Source organism: Ictidomys tridecemlineatus, chromosome 2 (assembly GCF_052094955.1).
Source record: "Ictidomys tridecemlineatus isolate mIctTri1 chromosome 2, mIctTri1.hap1, whole genome shotgun sequence".
Classification (NCBI taxonomy): Eukaryota; Metazoa; Chordata; class Mammalia; order Rodentia; family Sciuridae; genus Ictidomys; species Ictidomys tridecemlineatus.
Window position 1 is genome coordinate 44,761,507 of NC_135478.1, and position 24,482 is coordinate 44,785,988.

Consider the following 24,482-nt stretch of genomic DNA (forward strand, 5'->3'; position numbering starts at 1 on the left):
TCTTAAAGGGACAGTTCTGGTTGGCTCTAACCTGTAGTTACTTTGGAAGAAAGTGGGCCTGACATTTTCAGGCTTACAGATTTTTCAGAAGAAGCCAGAATCTGAGATGTTAATGTAAAATGTCTGTATCTTTCTATGTTGGCAACTGGATCAAAATTCTAAATAACACCATGCTAGCCATATATTGCACATCTGCAGACAGTGTCTGGCTCCTGGGCAGCTGCTTCTTGCTTGAGATCTGATCCATACCATGTCTTCCTCGGAAAGGTTTTTAGAATTAAATTCTAAAAGATATTTAGAATTTTAGAATTTATAACTTATAAAAAGTTGGGGAGGCCTATCAGAAACAATAAGAGATATTTTAAGTTGGCTAAATCTTGGGAGATAATGGTGATCTCAGCTCACATGGTCTGTCAGCAGGGCTCAGGTGATGGGCTGAAGCTGAAATCTGTGGAAACAAACTTAACCTAATTTACAGCAGATAGCAGGAAGTGCTTTTGTCTTAAAATAGACCATTCCAGACCATGATAGTCTGAGCTACTTGAGGTAGATGGGAATCAGGCTCTATCCAGCTTTTCTTTCCCCTGAACTACCAGTTGAAGAGCCTTTAAACCTTTTAAGAGAGTGAGTGGATGACATATATTTTATTTATGAATCCATATGCAATTAGAGAAAGCATTCACATAGATTCATAAAACCATCTTTTACTTTGTTTGAGTCTTAAGTGGAACTTACCCTTGGATGTCAGATTTTATTCATGAGGCACTTCTAACATGAAAAGGTGTGTGCAACTAATTTCTTGCTGTTATTTCTTTGATGTTGGCAACGTTCATTTCTGTGCACAGTTTGATCTAATTAATAATTTATACTTTTAGTGTTGCATATCATAAATATATACATGACAGGTTTTTTTTTTTTTTTTGAGGGAGGTGGTGCTGGGGATTGAACCCAGGCGTGCATAACCACTGAGCCACATCCCCAGCCTTTTAAAAATATTTTATTTAGAGACAGGATCTTGCTGAATTGCTTAGGGCCTTGCTAAGTTGCTGAAGCTGGCTTTGAACTCCTGATCCTCCTGCCTCAGCCTCCTGAGCAGCTGGGATTATGGGTGTGTGCCACCATGCCCAGCACAACAGGTACTTTAAAGAGTTTATAAGGAAGTCCAAGGATGGAGCCTTTCCTGGCTCCATAATAGTGTTTCAAACAGAAAGATCTTAACTGCTACCTTATTTCCTGAAATGCATTTATAGTGGACAAGGTTAAATGTTTTTCTCTGAAGTCTGTAATGGGAAGTAGAAGATATATTACATTAATGATAAATAAAGTTGATCTTTTTTGCTCTTTCTCAGAGATTCATTTTAGAGAATAAAAAAAAAAAAACCAGGGTAGACGAGAAATTAGGAGACAACAACTAAAAAAAGCCTAAGTGTGGAAACAAGTACCTTAAAATATACCAAGGAACTTAAACACAGCTGGGCAGAGGGTGGAGGGTGTGAGCAGCTCAGTGGAACAGGTAGGAATCAGAATGTGCAGGGGGACATGGTGGCCATAGGGACCTACCTTTGGCTGACATTGTCAGCTAAGCCTTTACTTCTTCTATGAAATCAATCATGCTACGTGCGGCAGCTTAAGGGTGAAATGGTCTCAGGAAATCTCCCTGCTCCGTATAAATTGGAGGAAGAAACTCATTTCTAAATGTCTTTGGCCTAGGTTGCTAATTAAACTTCATTGTCAAGAAGCAGATGTACAGTGATCAAGAAAATTTCCCTTTATAATTTTGGTAGTCTCTAAATTTCATATTTTATTTGATAAGTTCTGTAGAATTGGATATAATCTATCTTGTCCAGAGTGACAGGTGGTGGTAGAAGTATCAACTTGTCCCCTCAACTGCTTAACACAGACTGCTAATTCCTGACATTCTGACTTCTTTACTGAGGTTTGAAAAATAAATAAATAATTATATTTGTTTCTTGACTTAGTGGGTTCAGAACTCCAATCAGTTATTACTTTTCTATTACTTCATTGTTAAAGACAAATTCTGATTATTGGGGAGTCAATTTCATGTCCCTGTCCTTGAAAGAGTGTCTGGTTTCTGTGACCATCTTCCCCTCAAACCCTTTGTATCTGAGATGAAGGAAGCTCTGTATGAGAAAGTTCATTCTCGGCAGTAATTTCCCATAGACCAGAAGCTGTCTTGTCTCAACACTTGGATACAAAACAAAACAAAAATGTTCATTTGTCAAATAAACTTGAGAAAAGATACATCATGAATGGATCAGTTTGGGGACATTTATAGTATACATTAGTATCCTAAATGTTTCTGAAATATCTGGGTGTAAAATCAAGATCTCATCAGCCTTGTTTAAGCATTTACCAAACTATTCAGAAAGTACTGGCTGAAAACAGATGGATTGGTTTAATAAATAATTCTTAAAATGTAATCACTAAATGTACTATGCTGAAATTGGGGTTTGGTAATTCAGGGATTTTGAGTAGCCTGAAGAAATGGTTCCTTTTAGGAATATTGACTGTAAAGAGTGGAGTTTATGGAGGAAAAATAATTTAGGGTAAGTATGTGAGTAAATATTGTTCCTTCCATCCTAACTTATTTTCCCTCTCTGTCCATCCATCCTCCCTCCCTCCCTCCCTCCCTCCCTCCCTCCCTCCCTTCCTTCCTTCCTTCTTTCCTTCCTTCCTTCCTTCCTTCCTTCTTTTCCTTCTTTCCTCTCAAACTGCCCCCCCTTTCTTTCTCTAGGGCACTTAATCACTAAGCCATATCCCCGCCTTTTTTATTTAGAGACAGGGTCTTCCTAAGTTGCTTAGGGCCTCTTGTACCACCTCTTTGATCTTATAATTCTATACGTATAAATTTATCCTAGGGAAGTAATAATAGCTTTATCAATCAGAATATTAATCAAATCTTTTTCCATCACAATATTAATTGTATTTCCACTTAAAAGTGACCTAAGTGTCTCATAATAGGTGACTGGTTAAATAAATGATTAGATAACCTTTTTTTTGAATATTTATTTTTTAGTTGTAGTTGGACACAATATCTTTATTTTATTTTTATGTGGTGCTGAGGATCGAACCCAGGGCCCCGCACATGCTAGGTGAGCACTCTACCGCCGAGCCATAATCCCGGCCCCATTAGATAACCTTTCAATGAAACATTAATTGAATGTTTCATGCCTTTTGCTCTCTAACAAAAATCCCCTGAACTTCAGGGGGTTTAAACTTACTTCCCAGCACTCTGCAGGCCAATTGATGGTTCTAATGTTACTTATAGTGCGAGAGTGTCACTCATGGATCTGATTTCAGGTGGCAGTTGGAGTGGGCTGGAAAGTTCAAGATGGCTTGTCTCACTAGTCTAGTGTCTTAGTGTTGGATGAGGCTCTTTGGTTCTCCTTCATGTGGCCTGTCTCTCCATGTGGTATCTCATCTCCCAAGTCCCTTCTGTGTGGCTTTTTTCAGCAGGGTAGGTTGGACTTCCTTTCTTCATGGCAGTTGGATTTTAAGAGATGAAATGAGAAACTGCCAGGTTTCTTTAAGGGCTTAGCCCGTAAGTAGAGTAGTGTCACATCTGCCACACTGGTTTATGTAAGCAGGTCACAATCAGTCCAGATTCAAGTAGAAGGGAATAGAATCCCTTTTTGAAGGAAGGAGTCACAAATTTTATAGGAAGGGAAGGATTTTTGGTTGCCATCTTTTGGAGTCTCATGGTAGTCACTAAAAATCATGTCTTAAAGGGGCTGGAGTTGTAGCTCAGCGGTAGAGTGCTTGCCTCGTACGTGTGAGGCACTACATTCAATTCCCAGCACCACATATAAATAAGCAAATAAAAAGGTCCATAATAAAGGTCCATCAACAACTAAAAAAAATTTTTTAAAAAGTCATGTCTTATAAAAATGTTGTATTGCATTCATGTTAGGTAGACAAAGGAGATGATGTTAAGAATGAAACATTGAGGCAAAAGGAGAGTACAAAACTTTATATAATATAATACCTATTTTGTCTAAAATTATAAAAAAGTGTGAACTTTGTAAAGGATTTGGAAGCAACAACATTAATTTGTTAACAGAGGTTGTCTATGAGTGACAGGATTGTTTTCATTTTCTCCCTTAATCTTATCTGCATTTTCTAAAATAATTCATTAGTTGCTCAACAATTAAGAAACCATTAGACCAATTATAACTTCTTGACAAATTTAAAAAAAATAAAAAATGTACTATATTTTCAGACCCCAATGCCATAAAAATTTGAACTGCAAATTTTTACCCCCACATTTCTATCCACTTTGACATTTAAATATATCCTTATGGATAATTACTGGGATAGAAAATATTTCAAATGAAAAATAGCAAGCTAGTTACAAATGACAGTAAAGGTTTTATGCATATAGCCCTTGTCCTCACCTGTCTTCTCCCCTTGTATCTAAAGACAGACATTTCTGATTTCAGCCATATGAATATTCTTGTGTCATATCACACATTTATTTGAAAATGTGATTGAAGACAAATGAGTATTTAATGCAGAAAGGGGAAAGTAAAATAAAGACAAAACTAAAACTAAAACCAAACACAAAGGAAGCAGAAGTTATTAAGGGGAAAGAGATACAGATGAAATAGAAAAGAGAATGTAGTAAAATACATCAATAAAATCAAATGTTACACGTTGACACTCTAAGAGACAAACATTTATCATATTGTTATCAAGAGAAAAAGAAAATTACTAAGGGCATTTGGAGTGAGATGGGGACAGAAGAGCAGATGATTTTTAAAATTTTAAGAAAAAGTTATACAAAGCAGTACCAATTAGACGGAAAAATCTAGGTGGAATGGTGTTTCTGAAGAAAAAGAATTTTTACAATGATTGATACAAAATAGGCAGCAAACCAAAATAGATCAGTAAACATAGCAAAAAACCGAAGTTAACCAACAACCAAGCCCATTCAGTTTTATGAATCTGTTCTACCAAACATTTCTGAAATAGAAAGGGCTGTACTATGTTAGCTGTTCCAGGCCATATGAGAAATGGAAGCTTCTTCATCCATTGTCATACTAGAATAAATCTGATACTAAACCTAGATAAGGAAAGCCAGAGGAAACTGTGAGCTAGTCTCAACATACATTGATTTTTAAATAAGGAAATATTATTTCAAACAAGATAATGTTTCTATGCATGTTGTATGTTGTGTGTTGTGTGTGTGTGTGTGTGTGCGCACGTATGTGCTTGTTTCCAAAAGGAACACATTCACTTTTTGCTTGTTGGTTCTTGTAGTTCTCCAAAGCTTTGGCCAGCTGACCTAGTGAAATCACTGAGGATTAAATCTGTGTGGGTATAAATTTCATGGCTTTTGTGAGAGGGACCTCAAACAGAGAAATCAGAAATGTCTGTCTTTAGATACAAGGGGAGAAGATAGGTGAGGACAAGTGACATTTAGTCACTTTCTAGGAAGATACAATTCTGTAAGTGGTGGCCCAGTCGGGACCTAAATCCCTAGATTCTAAGTGTTGGAAAGGTAACACATACATGTAACTGTGGGAATTATAGAGAAAAAAAGATTTATTATAAAAGTATATATCCTTATTATAGAAAATTTAGAGCATTCGGATGTCAAGAAGAAGAAGATGGAAACCTTGGAATCCCACCACTTGTGACATTTTGATGTGTGATACTCTAGTCTCCTCTGCTATTGATTATATATATATATATATATATGCGTGTGCTTTAGAAAAGTGTGAGTGAATCATAGATGGTGTTTTGTAACCTGCTCTTCCCTTCACTACCAGTGAACGTTCATGAACGTCTTCCCATCTCATTGAATATTCATGATAGCGATCATATTATTCATATTATTCCCCTTATCTCTCTGTCTCATTACTTAATGTAACTAAATTTTTATAGTTGAAACTGTTGATTCTCCCTTTTTTTTAAAGAGAGAGAGAGAATTTTAATATTTATTTTTTAGTTTTTGGTGGACACAACATCTTTGTTTGTATGTGGTGCTGAGGATCGAACCCTGGCCGCATGCATGCCAGGCGAGCGCGCTACTGCTTGAGCCACATCCCCAGCCCTTGATTCTCCCTTTTTAAAATATAGAATGGGGGGCTGGGGATGTGGCTCAAGCAGTAGCGCGCTCACCTGGCATGCGTGCGGCCTGGGTTGGATCCTCAGCCCCACATACCAACAAAGATGTTGTGTCCGCTGAGAACTTAAAAATAAATATTAAAAATTCTCTAAAAAAATATAGAACAGATTATTCATGCAAAAATGTGAGATACAAAATGATTTTTGTGTATTTTCAAGGAAAACAAAATTAAAGTCAGAGCAATGCAAACATTTGAAATGAAATTCCTTACAAACAGGTATATCATTCTTTTAAAGGTCCTTTTAGGGAAAGGGGAAAGCTTTGTGGAAAATATTTCTTCATCCTCTCTGTGAGGACTATAGGGTGTAAGTGATAGAAACTCCAACTTGAATTAAATGTAGCAAAAAAGAAATTTATGGGCAAATGTATCAGTTTCCCATTAACCCCATAATGCTGTGAAAAAACTGACTACAAAACTTCAGTGTCATAGTAAGGAGCATTGATTTAGTCTGTGAATGTGCTCTACTCAGCTGATCTCATTGGGGCTTGCTTGTGCATCCTTGAGCAGCTGCTGGTTGTCTAGGCAGCTTTGCTGATCTTGGCAGGATTTGCTCGCACATCTTGGGTTTGGTTGGCTGTTGGTTAGGACAGCTTAGCTGTTGTTTTAGTCAGCTTTCTCATCACTGTGACCAAGAGACTTGACAAGAACAACAGAGAAGAGAAAAAGTTTATTTGGGGCTCATGGTTTCAGAGGTCTCAGTCCATGGAAAGCTGTACTCCATAGCTCTGGGCTCAAGGAAGACAGAACATCATGGCCGAAGGATGTGGTGGAGGAAAGCAGCTCAGGACATGGCAACCAGGAAGCAGGGAGAACTCTGCTCACCAGGGACAAAATATAAAGCCCCAAAGGCACACCTCCAGTGACCCACCTCCTCCAACCATACCCTACCTGCCTATGGTTACCACTTAGTTAATCTAATCAGCAGATGCAGCCACTGATTAGGTTAAGCTCTCATAACCCAATCATTTCACCTCTGAACCTTCTTACATTGTCTCACATATGAGCTTTTGGGGAACACCTCATCTAAACCATAACAGCTGTATTTTATGTTTCCCATCTTTTATTAGGGCATGTTCTTATTGTTATGGTAGAGGAAATGAACAAGAAAAAACACATAAGTGCTACTTTCAGGCCCCTGCTTGGTTCACCTATGTTATCATACGTATTGGCCCAAACAGGTCACATGACTCGAATTAGAGTCAAATTAGGAGGGTACTGCTAAGAACATGGAAAAAAGGCTAAAGTGGAGTCATTAATTCTGTCAGTCTACCTGGCATGTATAACTAAAATGGCTTGAAGAGAGATGAAGCTTTAATGACTGCTGGATCTAGAGGATCAGATGATGTCATCTGGCTTGGTTTTACATCTTCAGAGTCTAGTGCTGTTTTATTTTGCACTAGCTTCACTCTCAGGGAGACCATGTCCATATGGAAGCACTTAGAGCTCCATCTTGAAAGCAAGTCATTCCAGCTGCGAAAAAGAACTTACCTTCCCTAGTTGTTCCAGCTGAAGTCATAGTATGGGGTCTTTTTGGACCAAGGGGCATCACATTTCCACCCCTAAACTAGCTCCCTTGTCTGGAGTATGGAATATGTTGATTGCCCAAGTCACGTTCTCACCCCTGGCACCATCTAGGATGGAGTAGGACGAGTCAGCCATACCTAATCCTATGAACTATTAGTGAAGAGATGGAAACAACTTCTCTAAGGAAAATAGAGATAGAATTACTAGAAAGTATATGTAGAGAAGGGAGAAAAGATGAATGATAGGCAAGTCAAAATAAAAGATACCCCTTTTATTGCTTTTAATGTATTTATCTCATTGAACACTATCAATAAAAATGACTTATTTCCTACAATACCACAAGTTAGGTAATATTACCTGCATTTTATTGGTTGGAGAGTAGAAGCTTATAACAGATAAATAACTTGCCTAAGTAACTCAACTAGTCCATGTTAGAGTGATTTCAACCTCAGTTTGTTCCTGTCCGGAATAGGTTCTTTTAATTGCCATAAAGCTGAGGAACAGAAGGTCAAGGGTTGTATGTTTTCTCTTATATGTGGAAGCTAGAGAGGAAAAAGGAAAAGAAAGATGGGGGATTGTGGATCTTATGAAAATCAAAGGGAGATCAGTAGAGGAAAGGGGCAAAGGGTGAGAGGCTGGGAGGGAGGGGCAAGTGCTAGAGAGTGACATTGGTCAAATTATATTGTTATGTTGTATGCATGTATAAATATGTAACAATAAATCCCACCATTATGTACAACTATAATGCACCAATAAAAAATGTGGTAAAAAGGGTATTGGAAAAAAAAAATAAACCTGAGGAAAAGAAATCATACTAAAAAAATTCCTTAAGAGGAATAACAGGAGGCTACAATGTACCCCATTAAGGTCACTTGAGTCCTATTGAAGGAATAATCAGAACCCTGAAGTCCCAGCTAAATAAAGTCTGTGCTAACATAATTGACTCATTATGATAGGGAGCTTCTATTGCTTTTCTGTAGGGGTTATGTGACCAGAAACTCAAACATGGTATATACTCTATTACCCTATTCTATTTTTGTACAGGTGGCAAGTGGTTACTGTGAAGATTAACTAGGTTAGCTCACATGGAAAAGAATTTTCAAACGACCAGCCTGGAAAGTGTATATGAAAGGGAAAAGAAACGACTGTTTTCCCTGGTGATAGCATTGAGAATCTGAACTTACATTAGATGTCTCATTGGTTGAGCCACTTTTTAGAGATACCTAGTTCTAAGGTGGTCAGTAGGTCCCAATTCATGTGTTGATGCCAGTTGATTAGTGGTAAACCATCTAGAAGGTTGTGTAGAGATTTCTCAACCTATTGGAAAAGAGGAATGTGATGAGTAGTGCTGTCTATAATGGGTATAGAAGGAGAAAGGATCAACATACTTGTCAAATTTGGACATCTTAGGAAGCAGCAGCTTCTTAGTCATTGGGGTCATGCCCCTAAGGATGGATTATTTTGTTGCCAAGGTATCCAAGATGGCGGAATCCTTTGGTGAAATTTTTGGGAGGTCCCAATTCTAACACCAGAAATCAAAATGGAGAGCTTCATTTTCCTAAGGAAAAAAAGAATTTCATTTTTGTTTTGAGAACTTTTTCTTGTTTGGTGGCAGAGTGAGGACAATTTACAAAAATGTTTCCATGTAGCAAGTAAGTATTGGGGTCATTTTTCTTTTTCAATAAATGTTACAGATGAGACTGTTGAGCTACCACCTTTCCTCATCATCACTTTTCTACCAGTATATTTAAAAATATAATGCCATTATAGTCTGAGTTCTAAAGAGGTTTGTTTTTAACTATTCCTTTTCTCACTTTGCAGATCTCTGATTGGAGTCATTTTCTGGTACAGACCGTGAAAAGAACGCAGTGAAAGTCCTGGTCAACAGTGGAAATACTGACTTAAACCCCAACTTAGTATAGCATTTCTTCTCTTCAGTAGCGCCTCATAATAGAAGAAAAATGTATGGAAGTGCAAGAACAATCACCAATCTGGAAGGCAGCCCTTCCAGATCACCTCGTCTGCCAAGGTCTCCTCGTTTGGGCCACAGAAGAACGAGTAGTGGGGGAGGGGGAGGAACAGGCAAGACCCTGTCTATGGAGAATATCCAGTCCCTTAATGCAGCCTATGCTACGTCTGGACCCATGTACCTGAGTGATCATGAGGGGGTGGCTTCCACAACATACCCAAAGGGCACCATGACTCTGGGCAGGGCCACTAATCGAGCTGTATATGGAGGCCGGGTCACAGCCATGGGGAGTAGTCCCAATATTGCTTCCGCAGGACTTTCCCACACAGATGTCCTTTCATACACTGATCAACATGGTGGCCTGAGTGGCTCATCCCATCACCACCACCACCAGGTCCCCTCCATGTTGAGGCAGGTAAGAGATAGCACAATGTTAGACCTTCAGGCCCAGCTCAAGGAACTCCAGAGAGAGAATGATCTCCTTCGGAAAGAGCTGGACATCAAGGACAGCAAGCTGGGATCTTCCATGAACAGCATCAAGACCTTCTGGAGTCCTGAGCTTAAGAAGGAAAGAGTCCTGAGGAAGGAAGAGGCAGCCCGGATGTCTGTCCTTAAGGAGCAGATGAGGGTTTCCCATGAAGAAAATCAGGTAGGTTTTGACTTACCTCAGTGTTTTTCAGCCTCAGTTTCTCACTGAGCAGTTGGTGCTTTGCAGATGGTTCCAGGACCTGTGCAGAAGAAAGTTTGGCATCATCAAGAAGGCTATAGCTTGATTTATATTAATAGGAAAGCAAAGGAAAAATGAGGTCAAGCTCATGATTTCCTTATTTTCCAGTAACCTTTTCTGGGGGAGGATCCCTCCTCTTTGCCTAACTTTTATACTTGGTTAATTTTGTTTTCTTTTTCAGCAGTTAACAACAGCAGTTCAGATGTACCTCCTTGTGAACAGAAGAGGAAAATATTAATCTCTGCCAGAATAAATACTTTACTGCAACATTTCCAGGGCTGTATTTGACTGATGATTTTTTTGTTGTTGTTGTTAAAGCACCAGCAGCATCATTTCCTTCTAGAAGAAGTGGAATTTGATATCTAATTAGCAAAATAAACAATATGAAATGGGATTGAGTTGAATAGGTTTGATACTATATTGGAGAAATGCAATACATTTTAACCTGTCTTTCTGCCTTTATCCATTCAATATTAATTATCTACTATGTGCAAGATGTCTCCCTACTCTTTGATCCATCCTCCATGTCTTAGAAAGATTTGTTGGATTAGTTTCCCAGAGTCTACCTGTAGTTATGCCATTCGCCTCTTTAAAGCCTTTAGTGATTCCTCATGGTCTCTAGAACGATGCCTCCTTCCCTGACTCAGTCTGCAGGACCTTCTGGAAGCCTTATCTTGTATCACCTCCTTTAATTCCTGCATGTGCCTAAGGTTTCCCACCTCTGTGCTTTGGCTCTTGCCATTTCCTTCCTCTGGTGGCCTCCTTGGCACTGCTTATTGCCTTTTCTCTTTCAGTCCCAGAGAATCTCCATTTTCAAATTCTACCTATAATTTGAGGTCAGTTTTATATGCTGCTCTTTTAAAAGAGCTTTGGGGTCAGATGTAATGGATTTAAGCCCCAGCATCACCTCTTACGGATGGTGAGAGAAGGGCTAAGATGTGGGGAGTAGAGAGTGCTATGCCACTTGGTTCAACCATGTCCAGACATCATTTAAGATATCACTTAACTTCCTGTAGAAATTTGGGAGAACTCTGATTTGGCTGACCTAGTGGTTCTCTGACAGGTTGGTTTCTATGTTCGCCTAATGAGGCACTTTGCCTTTTTCGGGGTCATCTGTGGACTCTCCTTTCTGTTTCCCTGGCTACCGTTCCTTTGAGCCACGCACCCGTGGAAGTCCTTGTAACCTATTTGAAAATCTACCCTGTGTTCTCCTCCTGTGTGTAGAAAGCAGTGACCTGATCCCTTTGATTATCTGACAGAACATCATATCTCAGATGTGATTTTATTTTTTTTAGTTGAAACCTAAATCTTTGTTCTTCACTTCTAAATTAAATGAATGCTCTTCACCACCACTTCTGCTGTTTCTGACTATGCTGGACTCCCTTTGGACCTGTTACTGTCATGTACGTTTCCTCTCTGTTCTGAATTGGTTATCATTCTTTAGTTGTTTTTTTGAAAGTGGTTTAGGATTGATGCACATAGTGACAAAAATGCTCCTTGGATGGAATGCAAAAGAGAAAAAGGAAGAAGCTGCTGTCCCTAATGACCTAAAGACCCTCATAAGGCCCCACCTCTTAAGGTTTCACCCCCTCTCAGCAGCACCACCTTGGGGACCAAGCCTTTAACACTTGACAATTTGGGGGACACTTATTCAGACCACAGGACTTTCATTTACCATAACTTACTATACTTTCCTTTTGGGGGGGGGGAAACCCCACACAGAAACTTTTTCTATAGGGAAGAATGGAAGAAACAACACAAAAGAGCTGAGGAACATCTGATTATGGTTTTTTATGCACAACAACTGGAGACTGCATCTACAAATGTCATTCTTCTAGGGGTATTTAGATAATCAGAATTTCACTGACCCAAATTCAGATGACCAAAAATGTTTTGAACTGTATCATGTGAAGAGAAATGGGAGGCAGGCCTGTTACAGGGTGGAAGTGAGGAAACTCAGGTGCTCTTATATATGAAATTTGTAGTTCTGTCAATTTAATACTGACTAGCACAGACACTTTCCCCTAGGTGCAGTATTTAGAGGACTTTCACTCATCTGTTTCTTTGTAGTAGATTTTTGAAGTCCTCATGGTTCTGTCCAAAGGAGTGGAACCCAACTCCAGATCTCAGGGAGGATGTTGAATCTGTCCCTGTGTTATAGGAAGTGCAGGCCTATGTGGAACCTGCCCTTTCCCTAAACCTCCCCTACCCACCCCTCCTCCTCTCCAAGGCTCTACTTACCAGCCACACAGATCTGCATGCTGCTACAGTTGCAGTGCTGAAATTTAAAATTGTTTGTATAAATTAGAGTGCATGGATGCAGTTATCTTTATGCTGTCACTTGTGTTTTTGCTTTATGATGCACTTTCTTGAGTTGGAGAAAAGCCGAACACAGTTGTATGGATAGCTTATTCTTTGGGATGACATGGACCCCCATTTCCAATTCTCAATGTCAAACCAGTAAACAGATCAGGGGAAAGGCAAGGTTAAAAATTTTTAAAAATTTTTATGAGTTCTAATCAGTTATACATGACAGCAGAAAGCTCTTTGATTCATTGTAGACAAACAGCAGAATTTTTCACTTCTCTGGTTGTACATGAGGTAGAGTCACACCATTCGTGCAATCGTACATGTACCTAGGGTAATGATGTCTGTCTCATTCCACCAACTTTCCTCCCACCATGGCCCCAAAGTTAAAATTTTGAGAATGAATGTTCTGCTGCCACTAGAAGTAACCCTATTATTATTATTGTTGTTGTTGTTGTTGTTATTATTATTATTATTATTATTGGCTTGGTACCAGGGATTGAGCCAAGAGACACTTAACCACTGAGCCACATCTCCATTCCTTTGTATTTTGAGACAGGGTCTTGTTAAGTCACTTAGGGCCTTGCTAAGTTGCTAAGACTGGTCTTGAACTTGAGTTGTTAAGTCACTTAGGGCTTGCCAAGTTGCTGGGATTATAGGCATGCACTGCCACACCTGGCCCCTTCTTATTTTTAATGGCCCATGGGATTGAAATACATGTTGTGGGGCTGGATAGGGGATATTTTGATGTGATGATAAGAAAGTAAAGTGACCCAATTTTCTTCAAAAGAATAGAGGTTTTTGGGATGTAGCTCAGTGGTAGAGTGCTTGCCTAGCGTATGTGAGGCACTGGGTTCAATCCTCACATGAACATAAATAAATAAAATAAAGGTATTGTGTCCATTTATAAGTAATTAATATATATATGTATTTTTCTTTATAGCTCCCTGCTATTTACCAGTATAATGAAGATCAGACAGAGAAAACAAACTAGAGAATAAATTTCTAGAAAGTTCATAAGGGGTTGGGCATGGTGGTATGCACCTGTAGTCTCAGTGACTTGGGAGGCTGAGCAATGAATGTAGTGATATGCCATCTCAAAAACTAAACAAACAGAAAGTTCATAGGATTTGTATTGCATGTAGATTATTGACTTTTCATATTCTTGCATATTTTGTGCAACTATTAACTTTGTATTTTTTAATGGATTGTTTCCCTAAATTAGGTATACAATAAAGCAATTTTTAGACATTTTCCTAGGTTGTACGTGGCTAGCCAAGGCTCTGCATGATTATAAATAGCATCACACACTAGGAGATTGTGCTAGTTCTAATATTTACTCATCTTGTGCAGAAGTGGGACAAGGTCATTGGGAAATGTAACCCAAGAAATGTAAGTAAACCTGTCTGGGGAATGTTACAGCCTTTAAGCACTAGTTATGTGATAATTTCTATTTCTGGCTTCACACAATAGGAAAGAACATACTCTAAATCAATATTAATATGAGCTTTAACTCAGTTTCAACGTATGATGTATTCATTTGTATTTTGAAACTTGAAAAGGTCAAGAGGGATCACATTTTGGTGTTTCCTTCATTATTATTGTTTCTTTAATTTTTACAATAGCAGGGTCATTTCGACTGGAGTCTTCCAACTTTCTTCTAAAATACTCATTCTATTGTGAGTGCCCAGATATGAGGAATTGTATCAATTGGAAGCAAGTGATAGAATTTATCTTATCTCTTTGAGAAGGTGGTGAGATTTTAACTGCATTACAGTAAGTTGTCTATTGGCAAATAGGCGTAGCCATAGTCACTATGTGGAATTGAGGACGGAGCCCAGATGTGTTGGGTCCCATCAGGTTTGTGGGTGAGATGTAGATGTCGCTATGGTTTGGATGTGGTTTGTTCCCCAAAGGTCCATGGGCTGGAAGCTTGGTCCCTAACGTAACTGTTGAGAAGTGAAGGGCTTCTTAAGGGATAATTAGGTCATGTGGCTTCTACCCTCATTAATAGATTAATGTCTTTCTCAATAACTGGGTTAGGGCTTTTGGAAATGCATTCTCATAGAAGAGAATTGTATCCTGAGGGACCGGATTACTTACCATGAGATCAGGTTGTTACAAACCAAGTTTACCCCTAGGGTTTTGGTCTCTTCCACATGCATCCAATCATCATTCATGCACATGTTTCTTTCATGTGATACCGTCTGTAATGGGGCCCTCACCAGAAGCTGAGAAGTTACTGGCATTAAACTCTTGGATCTCCAGAGTTATAAGTAATTAAAACCTATTTTCTTTATAACATGAATAGTCTCCAGGATTTTCTTATAGCAACAGAAAATGGGCTAAGACAAATATACTCACTACTTTGATACACCTGACTTATCCCTATACCTTCTTCCAGGATCCTATCTTTGTACTATTAGTCTGAGAAACCATGAATCCCTCAAAGCCAATATTTTCAAAGTGCGTCCAGGAAGAGACCTTTTCCAAAGCAGATTTTCTTGTCAAATAAACTTAAGACACACATATTGGAAATGTTTCTTCTGCAAATTCATAATGCATGTATTCTGGGTTGAATTGTATCCCCTCCTCAAAAAAAAAAAAAAAGATATGTTGGATTCCTAATGTCTAGTATTTTAGGATGTGGCCTTATTTGGGGATAGGGTCTTTATAGAGATAGTCAAATTAAAAATGAAGTTTTAAGCATGGGCTTTAATCCAGTTTTATTGGTGTCTTTGTGATGAGGAGAAATTTGGACACAAAGAAAGACATGCACAGATAGAAGGTGATATGAAGACACACTGGGAGAAGATGACTTTGTAGTGTAAACCAAGGAGAGCAGGCTGAACAGATCCTTTTCTCACAGCTCTCAGAAGCAACCAACCCTGCTGACACCTTGTTCTTGGACTTCTAGTCTCTTGAACTGTGAGATAATAAAATTCTGTTGTTTAAACCTCCCAACTTGTGGTACTTTGTTCTGGTAGTCCTCACAAATTAATGCAATGTGTCCCTATGTGAAATGCTCATACTCTGAAGTTAAATAATGTTTATTAAATTTGCTTCATCCAGCAATTTCCCAATCTTACTTAACCATGGAAGTTTATCTTAAACTAAGTGTCTATGTATCAGAGAGCTATTGTGCAATAATGCTGCATATCAAGCCATCCCCAAACCTATTGTCTTAAAAAGACAAGTGTTTATCTCTCCCGTACATATTTTTTCAGGATGGCTGTGACTTGGTTGATCTCTGGACTCTGGGCACCAGGCTCAGAACTGCAAGTTGGGTTTAGGTATGTCCCATGTGTCTCCATGTTCTCCTTAGAACAGTAGCTATTCAGGGATTCATCCTCTCATGGTAGATCATAGGTGCCAAGTGTCCAGCCAACCCCACAGACATGTTTAAAGCCCTGCTTACACTATGTACACTAACCTGCTGTTGGCTAAAACATGTCACGTGGCCAAATCTAAAGTCAGTGGTGTAGAGGAAATCTACTTCTTGCCAAGGCAGAGAGGGATTTATGCATTAACAATCCCATCTGTTAGAACACTGTAAGTATTCTTGGATCTAAGGGCTTAAGTTCTACTTTGGAAAGGTTGCTTGGCTTCAGGAGCATCTCTGGAAGTGAGACATTCAAGGAGACCTGTGAGGGGGATGAGCACTTTTAATGTCCTTCAGCGCCTGGGCCTTCCATAGTGGCCTGATTAATAGCTCAGTTTCAGGTTCTTTTCTTCTCTTTCTTAAGTATCTGGCCAAGGAAATCCAAGTAGAAATCTGAGAGAATCTGGAAAAGTTTTTGTTTTCCTGATAAAAGGAATAAATATCACCAGCAATGCTCCTCCCCATTCTTTCCCATCTCAAGTGTTGTTGTGATGCCTGGAGCTGTTTCAGCCATATTGTAAGCATGAAATAAAGGCCAAGACAAGCACAGAGACATATGCCCTGCCGTCTCTGAGTAGTTGCACCAGCTCCAGAAATGGCCTGCCTCCAGACTTCTAGTCATGTGAGGAAGTAAATTTCTAGCTGTTTAAGTCACTGTCGGTTGGGCGTTCTCTTCAATCATATGTCGCAGCTAAATGCAAGTTGTTTTCATTTTAACTCTGAGTTGAAGTATGTGTGCATGTGTATGTTTCCCTGATGTTATATAGGCACATGGTTTAGAAGTGCATACTAAAAAGCAGTTTAACATCACAATATAATTCAGCATGCCATTTTGTAAAAGAACAACAACCAAAATTCATCTTCCATCTCAAGACAGTCTTTCCTAGCTCTTCAGGTATAACTTTTGTCTCCCTTTCTAGAAATTGGGAAGAACTTTGGTCCAGACTGAGGCAAAGGCCTGCTTAGACAGGACTAAAATTATAAATGTCTTTTGTAGATAGGTGAGACCTTCTTTGGTTCTGAAGATGAATGATGTGGCCCAGAGCCAACAGTTGGTTTCTTTTTGCTAGAATGTAGGAGAATGATTTGAAGTAAGCTATATATCTTTGTCACAGATGTCAGCTGGCTTTTGCCTCAATAATCTCTTGCAGCCAGCCCTAGAATCAACCATATGCACCACATTAGTAGCTAGCTTTACAGATTTTCATTCCCAAGTTTTCTTCTGGAAGACTTGGCTAATGAGAGGAAAGGAAATGTTCTTGTATGCTGGACGTTGGAGATCTAAATGATTTCCACCTCTCATTTTCTTTCTGGATCACTTGATATGGGTAATGGGATCACAATAGCATACAAGCAACCAAAGAAAACATTTCAGACTATTTGAATGAATAGATAATTTTAGTCTCACTGTGCCAAAAGTACTTATTGAAACCAAGCTTAGGGAGGGGAAGGCAGGGGGAGTGGTCACGCTCAAAACATTCACTGCCTAATAAAATTCCCTATAGACAACATTCTCAGAATTTTAAGAAGCAAGTCTATGTTGACAGGAGAAAAGTTAACAGGGTGATTTTTATCAGCCAACACAGATGGGGAGGGTTCTCTTCTGGCCAGAGTGCAAGTTGAGTTTCTATAATTAGTTGCAGGTGGAGTCCTCATGTTGTTGTGTTGGAGCCCATTGACATCTGTGTGCAAATTCCCACCACCCCCAGTTGGCATTTGGACTCAATAAGTCATTTGGCTTTGCAGGAGTATAGAAAATTATAAATCTATTTCACACACACACACACACACACACACCCCACAGATAAAGCTGCTTTAAAGGTCAGGTTCGGAAAGCTGTGGAAAGCATTTTCAAAAGTTTGGGAAGTGGGTTTTTCAGCAGAGTGTGGGCATGCAGCCAGGAGCTGGGGCAGCCTGACAAGCAATTCTGGCATGTGCAATTTCTTCTCTGTTTCTCTGTGAAGCCAACATTTGATTGTATCTTGGAAGCGCTGTGCAGCCATTTTGTTTTCCAATAGGAAAGGTCTAGAGAGAGATGTAAAGACCGAGGCAGCTACTTCCCATCTTATAACTCATGGATGGGCTCGAACTCTCTGATTTGGCTACATACATTGATCAAGTTAACTTGGTGGTTCTTACCTGGGGTAATTTAGTCCTGTCCTCCTCCCTCAGGGAACATCTGGAAATCTCTGGGGACTTTTTTTTTGACTGTCACAACTTGGGGGAGGGAGGAAAGTTTGCTAGTGGCATCTAGTGGGTAGAGGCAGGGGTGCTGGTAGAAATGCAACAGTGCACAGGGTAGCCCCGTGCATTTTCTGGCCCAGAATGTCCATGCCTACAAGGTTGAAAAACTGAGTTAACCAGATGATCACTCTAATTCATTTTCTATATATATATATAAAATATACATTATATATATTGCCTTTGCTCAATGCCTTTCTTTCACTTTGTGCAGAGATAATCAAGTTTTTTTTTTTTTAATGATAATATAAAAACTAATACCCAGTTCATTACTGTGTGGGAAAGAATCATCAATGATGTCTTCTTTTTCTCTTTTTCCAATCTTGGGCTGGACTAGTAATTATGATTCTTGACTTCTTTTAAAATAGACACTTGATAAAATAGTTGTCTTTCTTATAAGGAAATGAACAACTCATTAAGGAAATGAAATGACTTTTTAAATTATAATTCCTGTGTGCTTCCACTGTTCTTTTAAATGGTGTTTTTTTTGTCCACCTCTGGCATTGATCTTGAAAGGAAGGAGGAGTAAGCATTTTGAGCACTCTTTTTCTTCCAGGAATTTGCTAGTTTCTCGTCATGTGTGAGCTCACCAGTCTTGCAAGACATGTGGTGTCTCATTTTATAGACAAGAAACAAGGCAGAGAGATGGAGTGGGCTGCCTGAGGCCTCACTGTGAGATAGAATTGGGATTTGATTTCAGGTGGGTGTAGCTTTAATACTGTGCCCTCTGTCATGAAGAGGAAGAGAGCAGATTTACTTGAAAACTAAAGAGTTTGGTGCTGAAATGGAAGTTCTCAAATACAACGGTAGTAGCAGTGTGCTGCCCAACCGTTAGGATACTGTTGAAGAGGCATACAGAAAGGATGGAAAGCAAGAATGAGGAAGGGAACTAGTGGCGGGGAGCAGCAGAGAGGCAGGGCAGCAAGAGGTAGCAAATTAATCTTTGTCCAGTGAATGAGCAGGGAAGGACACCTAAGGAACACTCCTACCTTGGAAACCCATCCTGATAAACTTCAGGCCTTTTAAAATTTTAAACCATAGATGACAGATGAATGACAGCAATTATCTCTCAAGACCTGTATATAATTCAGGGCCTGGAAGATCCTTTCAAGTTGGTTATGTCTGACAGATTCTCTGGATTAACAAGAGCAAAGCTTGAGGGGTGGCAGCTGTCTATTTGGGGGTAATGGACTTTAATGAGGATAGGCTCACTGATCCAAATAGAACTCTCCCTCATCTTGCTTCCATCTTCAGGAACTTGTGGGTGCCTTGCCTGCATCTGGTGCAGGACTCCCTCAGCTGACACCTCTCAGCTTCCTCTTTAGTTGGTTTCTGACCTTACTACAGTGATCACACATCTATTTTAGGCTTTGCCTTTTGAATAATTTCACATCTTGTGTCTGAAAATCAGGTCTTCTTTTCTTGGGTCTCAGCTTTCCTGATTTCTGCCTCTCACAGCAGTTTTCCCCTATGAAATTCTTTCTATTCTTCTCTTTGAGAATCCAGACCATTCATTTAAATCATTCAGGCATCGTTTGTTTAAGGGAGAATGTAGTTCCAAGTAGCAGAAACCCATTCAAGCTGGGATTTACCGGGGACACAGAAGGCATCTTCCCAGACCCTTAGAGGTATCACGAGGGGCTAGAATCAGGGGTTAGTTGAAAGATAATCAGGAAAACAGTCAAAGTCAGTTTTTTTTCTTTCTCTTTCCCACTCTCTTTCTCTCCTCTCTGTTTTCTCTCTTTCTCCTTATATCCGTTTTTATATAACTCTTATGAGAAAGTGACAACTCAAGGGAAGCATATTTGTGATCTCCATACAAGTGTCCTTCAGGGACTGCCTTTTAAAGTTGCTCCGTTGCGATTTCAAATGTAAAGAACAGAAAATCTGGCTGGCCCAGCTTGAATCCAGAGTCTATTCTAGGTCCAGTCAGTTGTGGGCAAGGGAGTGAATCATGAGTCCTGCACACCCTCCGCAGAACTATACATGGGTCTGTCTGGGAAAGGCACATGGTGAGTAGATTCTCTACCAGGGAGTCTGTGGGTAAGGTGCTAGGAGGAAATGACAGCCGTTGTTGGGAAAGTGTTTGTGAAGCACATAATTGGAAGCTAGCCTATTTCATTTATTAGAAAACCAAGACCAACCAAGTAAGACTTTCAGAGCTTGGAAATTTAATTTGTTACTTCTGTCTATAGCCATTTCTGTCTACAGTCAACTTCAGTTGACTCCTGGAATCTCTTGACCTTTATATCCATCTTGCCAATCTCTATTTTGCTCACTAGAGAAATTCCCAAAGTTGTATCAATTGAAACCATAATCAGTTCCTGCTATCATATTCCAATAGACCCTCATAACTTTTTTTTAACAGTATCTTTAAAAAAATACCTTTACTTATTTATTTTTATATGGTGCTGAGGATTGAACCACATGCTAGGCAAATGCTCTACTACTGAGCCACAACCTCAGCACCCCTCATAACTTTTTTATAATGGTGGATTGCATCCTTTGTGGAATTTTAAAAATTTCTCCACTTCCTGTAAGCTTCCTTAGTTTCAATAAGAGTTTGGGTCTCCAAAGTGCATGGGATTTTGGTGTGAGGTAGGATCAGCGAACTTTTAGAAGTAGATATGTTAAAATTTGATGTCTTCTATTTTAAAGTATAACAGCTTGAGTTCTAAAAACTATTGGCTCTTTGGTATATATTATCTGAAAAGGAATAGAGAGAAATTAAAATTCACTGATTTGTTCCTTAGGAAAAAGCTTTACGAAATATTTATGTGAAATAACATAAAAGTTCCCTGTGAATCCAGAGACCAGTGGAAATAAGTAAGTTGGAATGATGCACTTGATGGCCAGATTTAGAAGTGTAGCAAATAATAAATAAAATTTGCCTTCTCAAAAAGTTTAAACTTGTGCCTGTGATTTTTAACTTTGGGAAGCCATGGGTGTTTTGAGAAACCATTTGAAAATGTCATAATTTTCCCCAGAAAACTATGCATAACCTAAATTGTGCAAACACTTCACTACCTCATCCATATGCTTAACTCTAAGGGCATCTAAGGGTATTTGGATCAGGAATCTGCCATTTAATATTAATATAGCACATGAATCAGGAGGAGGTAGTTCCTTGTAGTTACTGAAATGAATGAGCATTTGATAAGGTGAGACATGTTTTCAGCTCACTGCTATTCAATTTATGCTGAGGAGCAGGGAACATGTGCCAGGATTTTGATGATAGTTGGTAAGGTGGAAACTTTTGATGGTGTGTATACTGGATTTACTAAATGCATTCAGGTACAAGCTACTATAGGTAGATTTTAGCCCACCTGCAGGAATAAGATACCTTGAAAGAGTTTTCATAGTTTGAGTGTCATAATAAAGTCCAAATTTAAATATCTTCACACAGGACTTTTATTTCACTGTGTTCAGCCATGGGTGCCAACATTCCCAGTTCACCTCAGAAAAGTCTATTTCACTTTGTAATTGCGAGTGAAATCTAATACCCCAAGTTCATTTGTGCTGTAGCCATTTGTGACAGAAGAAGGAACAGAGGATTTTGGTGAGTTATCAAGTAAGGATTAATCGACCATCTACTGTGCTCCCAGGTATGTGTTAAGGATTGGAGAAAGCTCTAAAGGAGTATAAGAAGTCCTTCTAACTCTTGCCATCTCATGAAAATTACTGGACCCATTTCCTTTTTCTATGTAGACAGTAAATAAGGAAAACACCAGGACAGGCCTCCTTTTCCATGAGCAATTGACAAGTATCTTAGAATTCCTGAGCATGAACTTTGGTCTAGGAGGGAAACTTCCTGCCCAATTTATTTACCTTTCTGGAAGAGCCACAGATGCTAATGTGACCTTTCTCTCTATTCTGTAGAAGCCTAGCCAAAGTCCAGGAGAGTAGGTGCAGCATACAATTAATATCCAGCCAGTGGAGGGCTTCCTGAAGGGGTTGGGGTGAGGAGTGGGGTTGGGATACTTCCTGGGCTCTTTCCTCTCTCAGGGAAGCATGTAAGTTCTGTGAATCATTTTTTCATTTAGCATATCCGCCCAACTACATTATGTTCTCTATTTTTTTTAAATACTTTTTTTAGTTGTATTTGGACAGTAATTGGACACAATGCCTTTATTTTATTTATTTTTATGTGGTGCTGAGGATTGAACCCAGCGCTTCTCACATGCTAGATGAGCCCTGTAGCGCTGAGCCACAACCCCATACCCCATTATGTTCTCTTGATAAAAATAAAAATGATTCTTTCAAAGAACTTCACATATATATCCTAAATGGAATAATTGTAAGTGAGAGTGTTTATTGGGTGCCAAACACTGTGCCGAAGGTCTTTCATATGATACTTCATTTAATTCACATGATAATCCTGTGAAGTAGATACTGTTAGTATTTGCCCCATTTTTTTTTTTTTTTGGTACTGTGGGATTGAACCCAGGGTGCTTAACCACTGAACCACATTCTCAGTCCTTTTTGTTTTGAGAAAGGGCCTTGCTAAGTTGCTAATGGCTTTGCTATGTTGCTAAGACTGACCTTGAACTTTTGGTCTTCCTGCCTCAGCCTCCTGAGCTACTGGAATTACGGGCATATACCACCGTGCCCCACAGCCCCATTATTATTTATTTTTTTAAGGCTCAGAGAGGAGGGCATTTATCCAAAATTACAGTTAGAAAGTGGCAGAATTGTGGTTGAACTGAGGCAGACTAACTCCAAAGTCATAATAAAAGTCAACTGTTGGGGCTGGGGATGTGGTTCTAGTGGTAGCGCGCTCGCCTGGCATGCATGGGGTGCTGGGTTCAATCCTCAGCACCACATAAAAATAAAGATGTTGTGTCCACCGAAAACTAAAAAATAAATATTAAAAAATTCTCTATTTTTTTTAAAAGTCAACTGTAGTGTCTAGTGCCTAACTCTGTGAACAAATGGGGTTCTGAGGACAGTTATGGATTCTTTATTGAACAACTTTGAAACCTATATATATGAGAAAGTCATTCTTTTTTCAAGTCTCATTCAGTGCTTCTGATGAACTTAATGAAAAGTCTCAACTTGGTGCCAACCTTGAATACCTCCTCAGTACTTATTAGGCATTTCTCACCCTCACTGTAGGATATATTGTGACATTCCTACATGACACTTACTTTGTAATTCTGACAGCCCCAGTTTTTCCCTTTCCATCTGATGTGCCACCTGTTCAAAGGGTTTCTATGAGAACTGGCAATGTGGTGTAGGCAGAGCTTGTTTACTTAGTTCCTGCTTGATTGTCTGCCCAGCCCCCATCTGGTACTGGGGATTGAACCAGTTGAGGGTTGCTCTACCACTGAACTATATCCCCTGCCCTTTTTATTTTTAAATTTGGAACAGGGTCTTGGCTAAGTTGCTGAGGCTGGCCTTAAACTTGTGATCCTCTTCCCTCAGCCTCCCAGGTCTCTGGGATTACGGGTGTCCTCGGTTATCTATCATTAATGGTCCTTGAGAGAACCAGGTTTTAGACAGATTGCCTGGGTTCCATTTCCAGCATTGGACTTTGGTCACCTTACTCTCTGAACTTGTTACTTTACTTGTAAAGAAGTTGTGATAACAGTACGTTTTAGGTATAAATTTAATAGGATTTACATTTAATTGGATTAAGTGAGAGAGTTCATGTAAAAATGTTTAGCACCATACTGGCATGACTAAATATCCAAATAATACAATAATAACTGTAAAGGAAGCCAATGTGAATGACAAGTCCATAGAACCAGTCTTGATTACACCAGACCTGAAGCCTGAATACCTCTGTATTTCCTAAAACTTGTAGAAGCCAATTTAGGTAGAGATTTTGTTACCAATAGTAATGAATCTTTATCAATAGAGCCTTAAATACTCAGCTGACTTGTTAGAATCTTTGTGGTTACAAAAATGAGTAGATCCCAGTCCTTGCCATAAGAACCAGGGAAAATGCTATGTACATAGATCTATTAAAAAAAAAAGCAGAGTAGCCAGGTGTGGTGTTATGTGCCTGTAATCCCAGCAACTTGGGAGGTGGAGGCAGGAATGTTTGAGGCTAGCTTGGGCAACTTATCAAGTCCTTATCTCAAAACAAAAAATAAAAGTGTCAGGGATGTAACTCTGGGAAAGTGTCCCTGAGTTGTTCAGGGGGTAGGGGGTGGGGGCGAAGGAAGAGAGTTGTAC

At 39.3% G+C, this 24,482-nt stretch overlaps 1 protein-coding gene across 19 annotated transcripts in view; it reads left to right on the plus strand.

Annotated features, from left to right (window-relative positions):
- Positions 1–24,482, plus strand: part of Erc2 (ELKS/RAB6-interacting/CAST family member 2) — an 873,922-nt gene that overhangs the window by 22,939 nt on the left and 826,501 nt on the right. For all 19 annotated transcript variants that reach the window (XR_013434457.1, XR_013434456.1, XM_078038390.1 and 16 more), the window contains exon 2: positions 9,498–10,294. Coding sequence is in view for 17 of the 19 variants with exons in the window: in XM_078038390.1 (XP_077894516.1) it covers positions 9,638–10,294 (657 nt within the window). In the remaining 2 variants the exon portion in view is untranslated. The remainder of the gene's footprint in view (positions 1–9,497; positions 10,295–24,482) is intronic.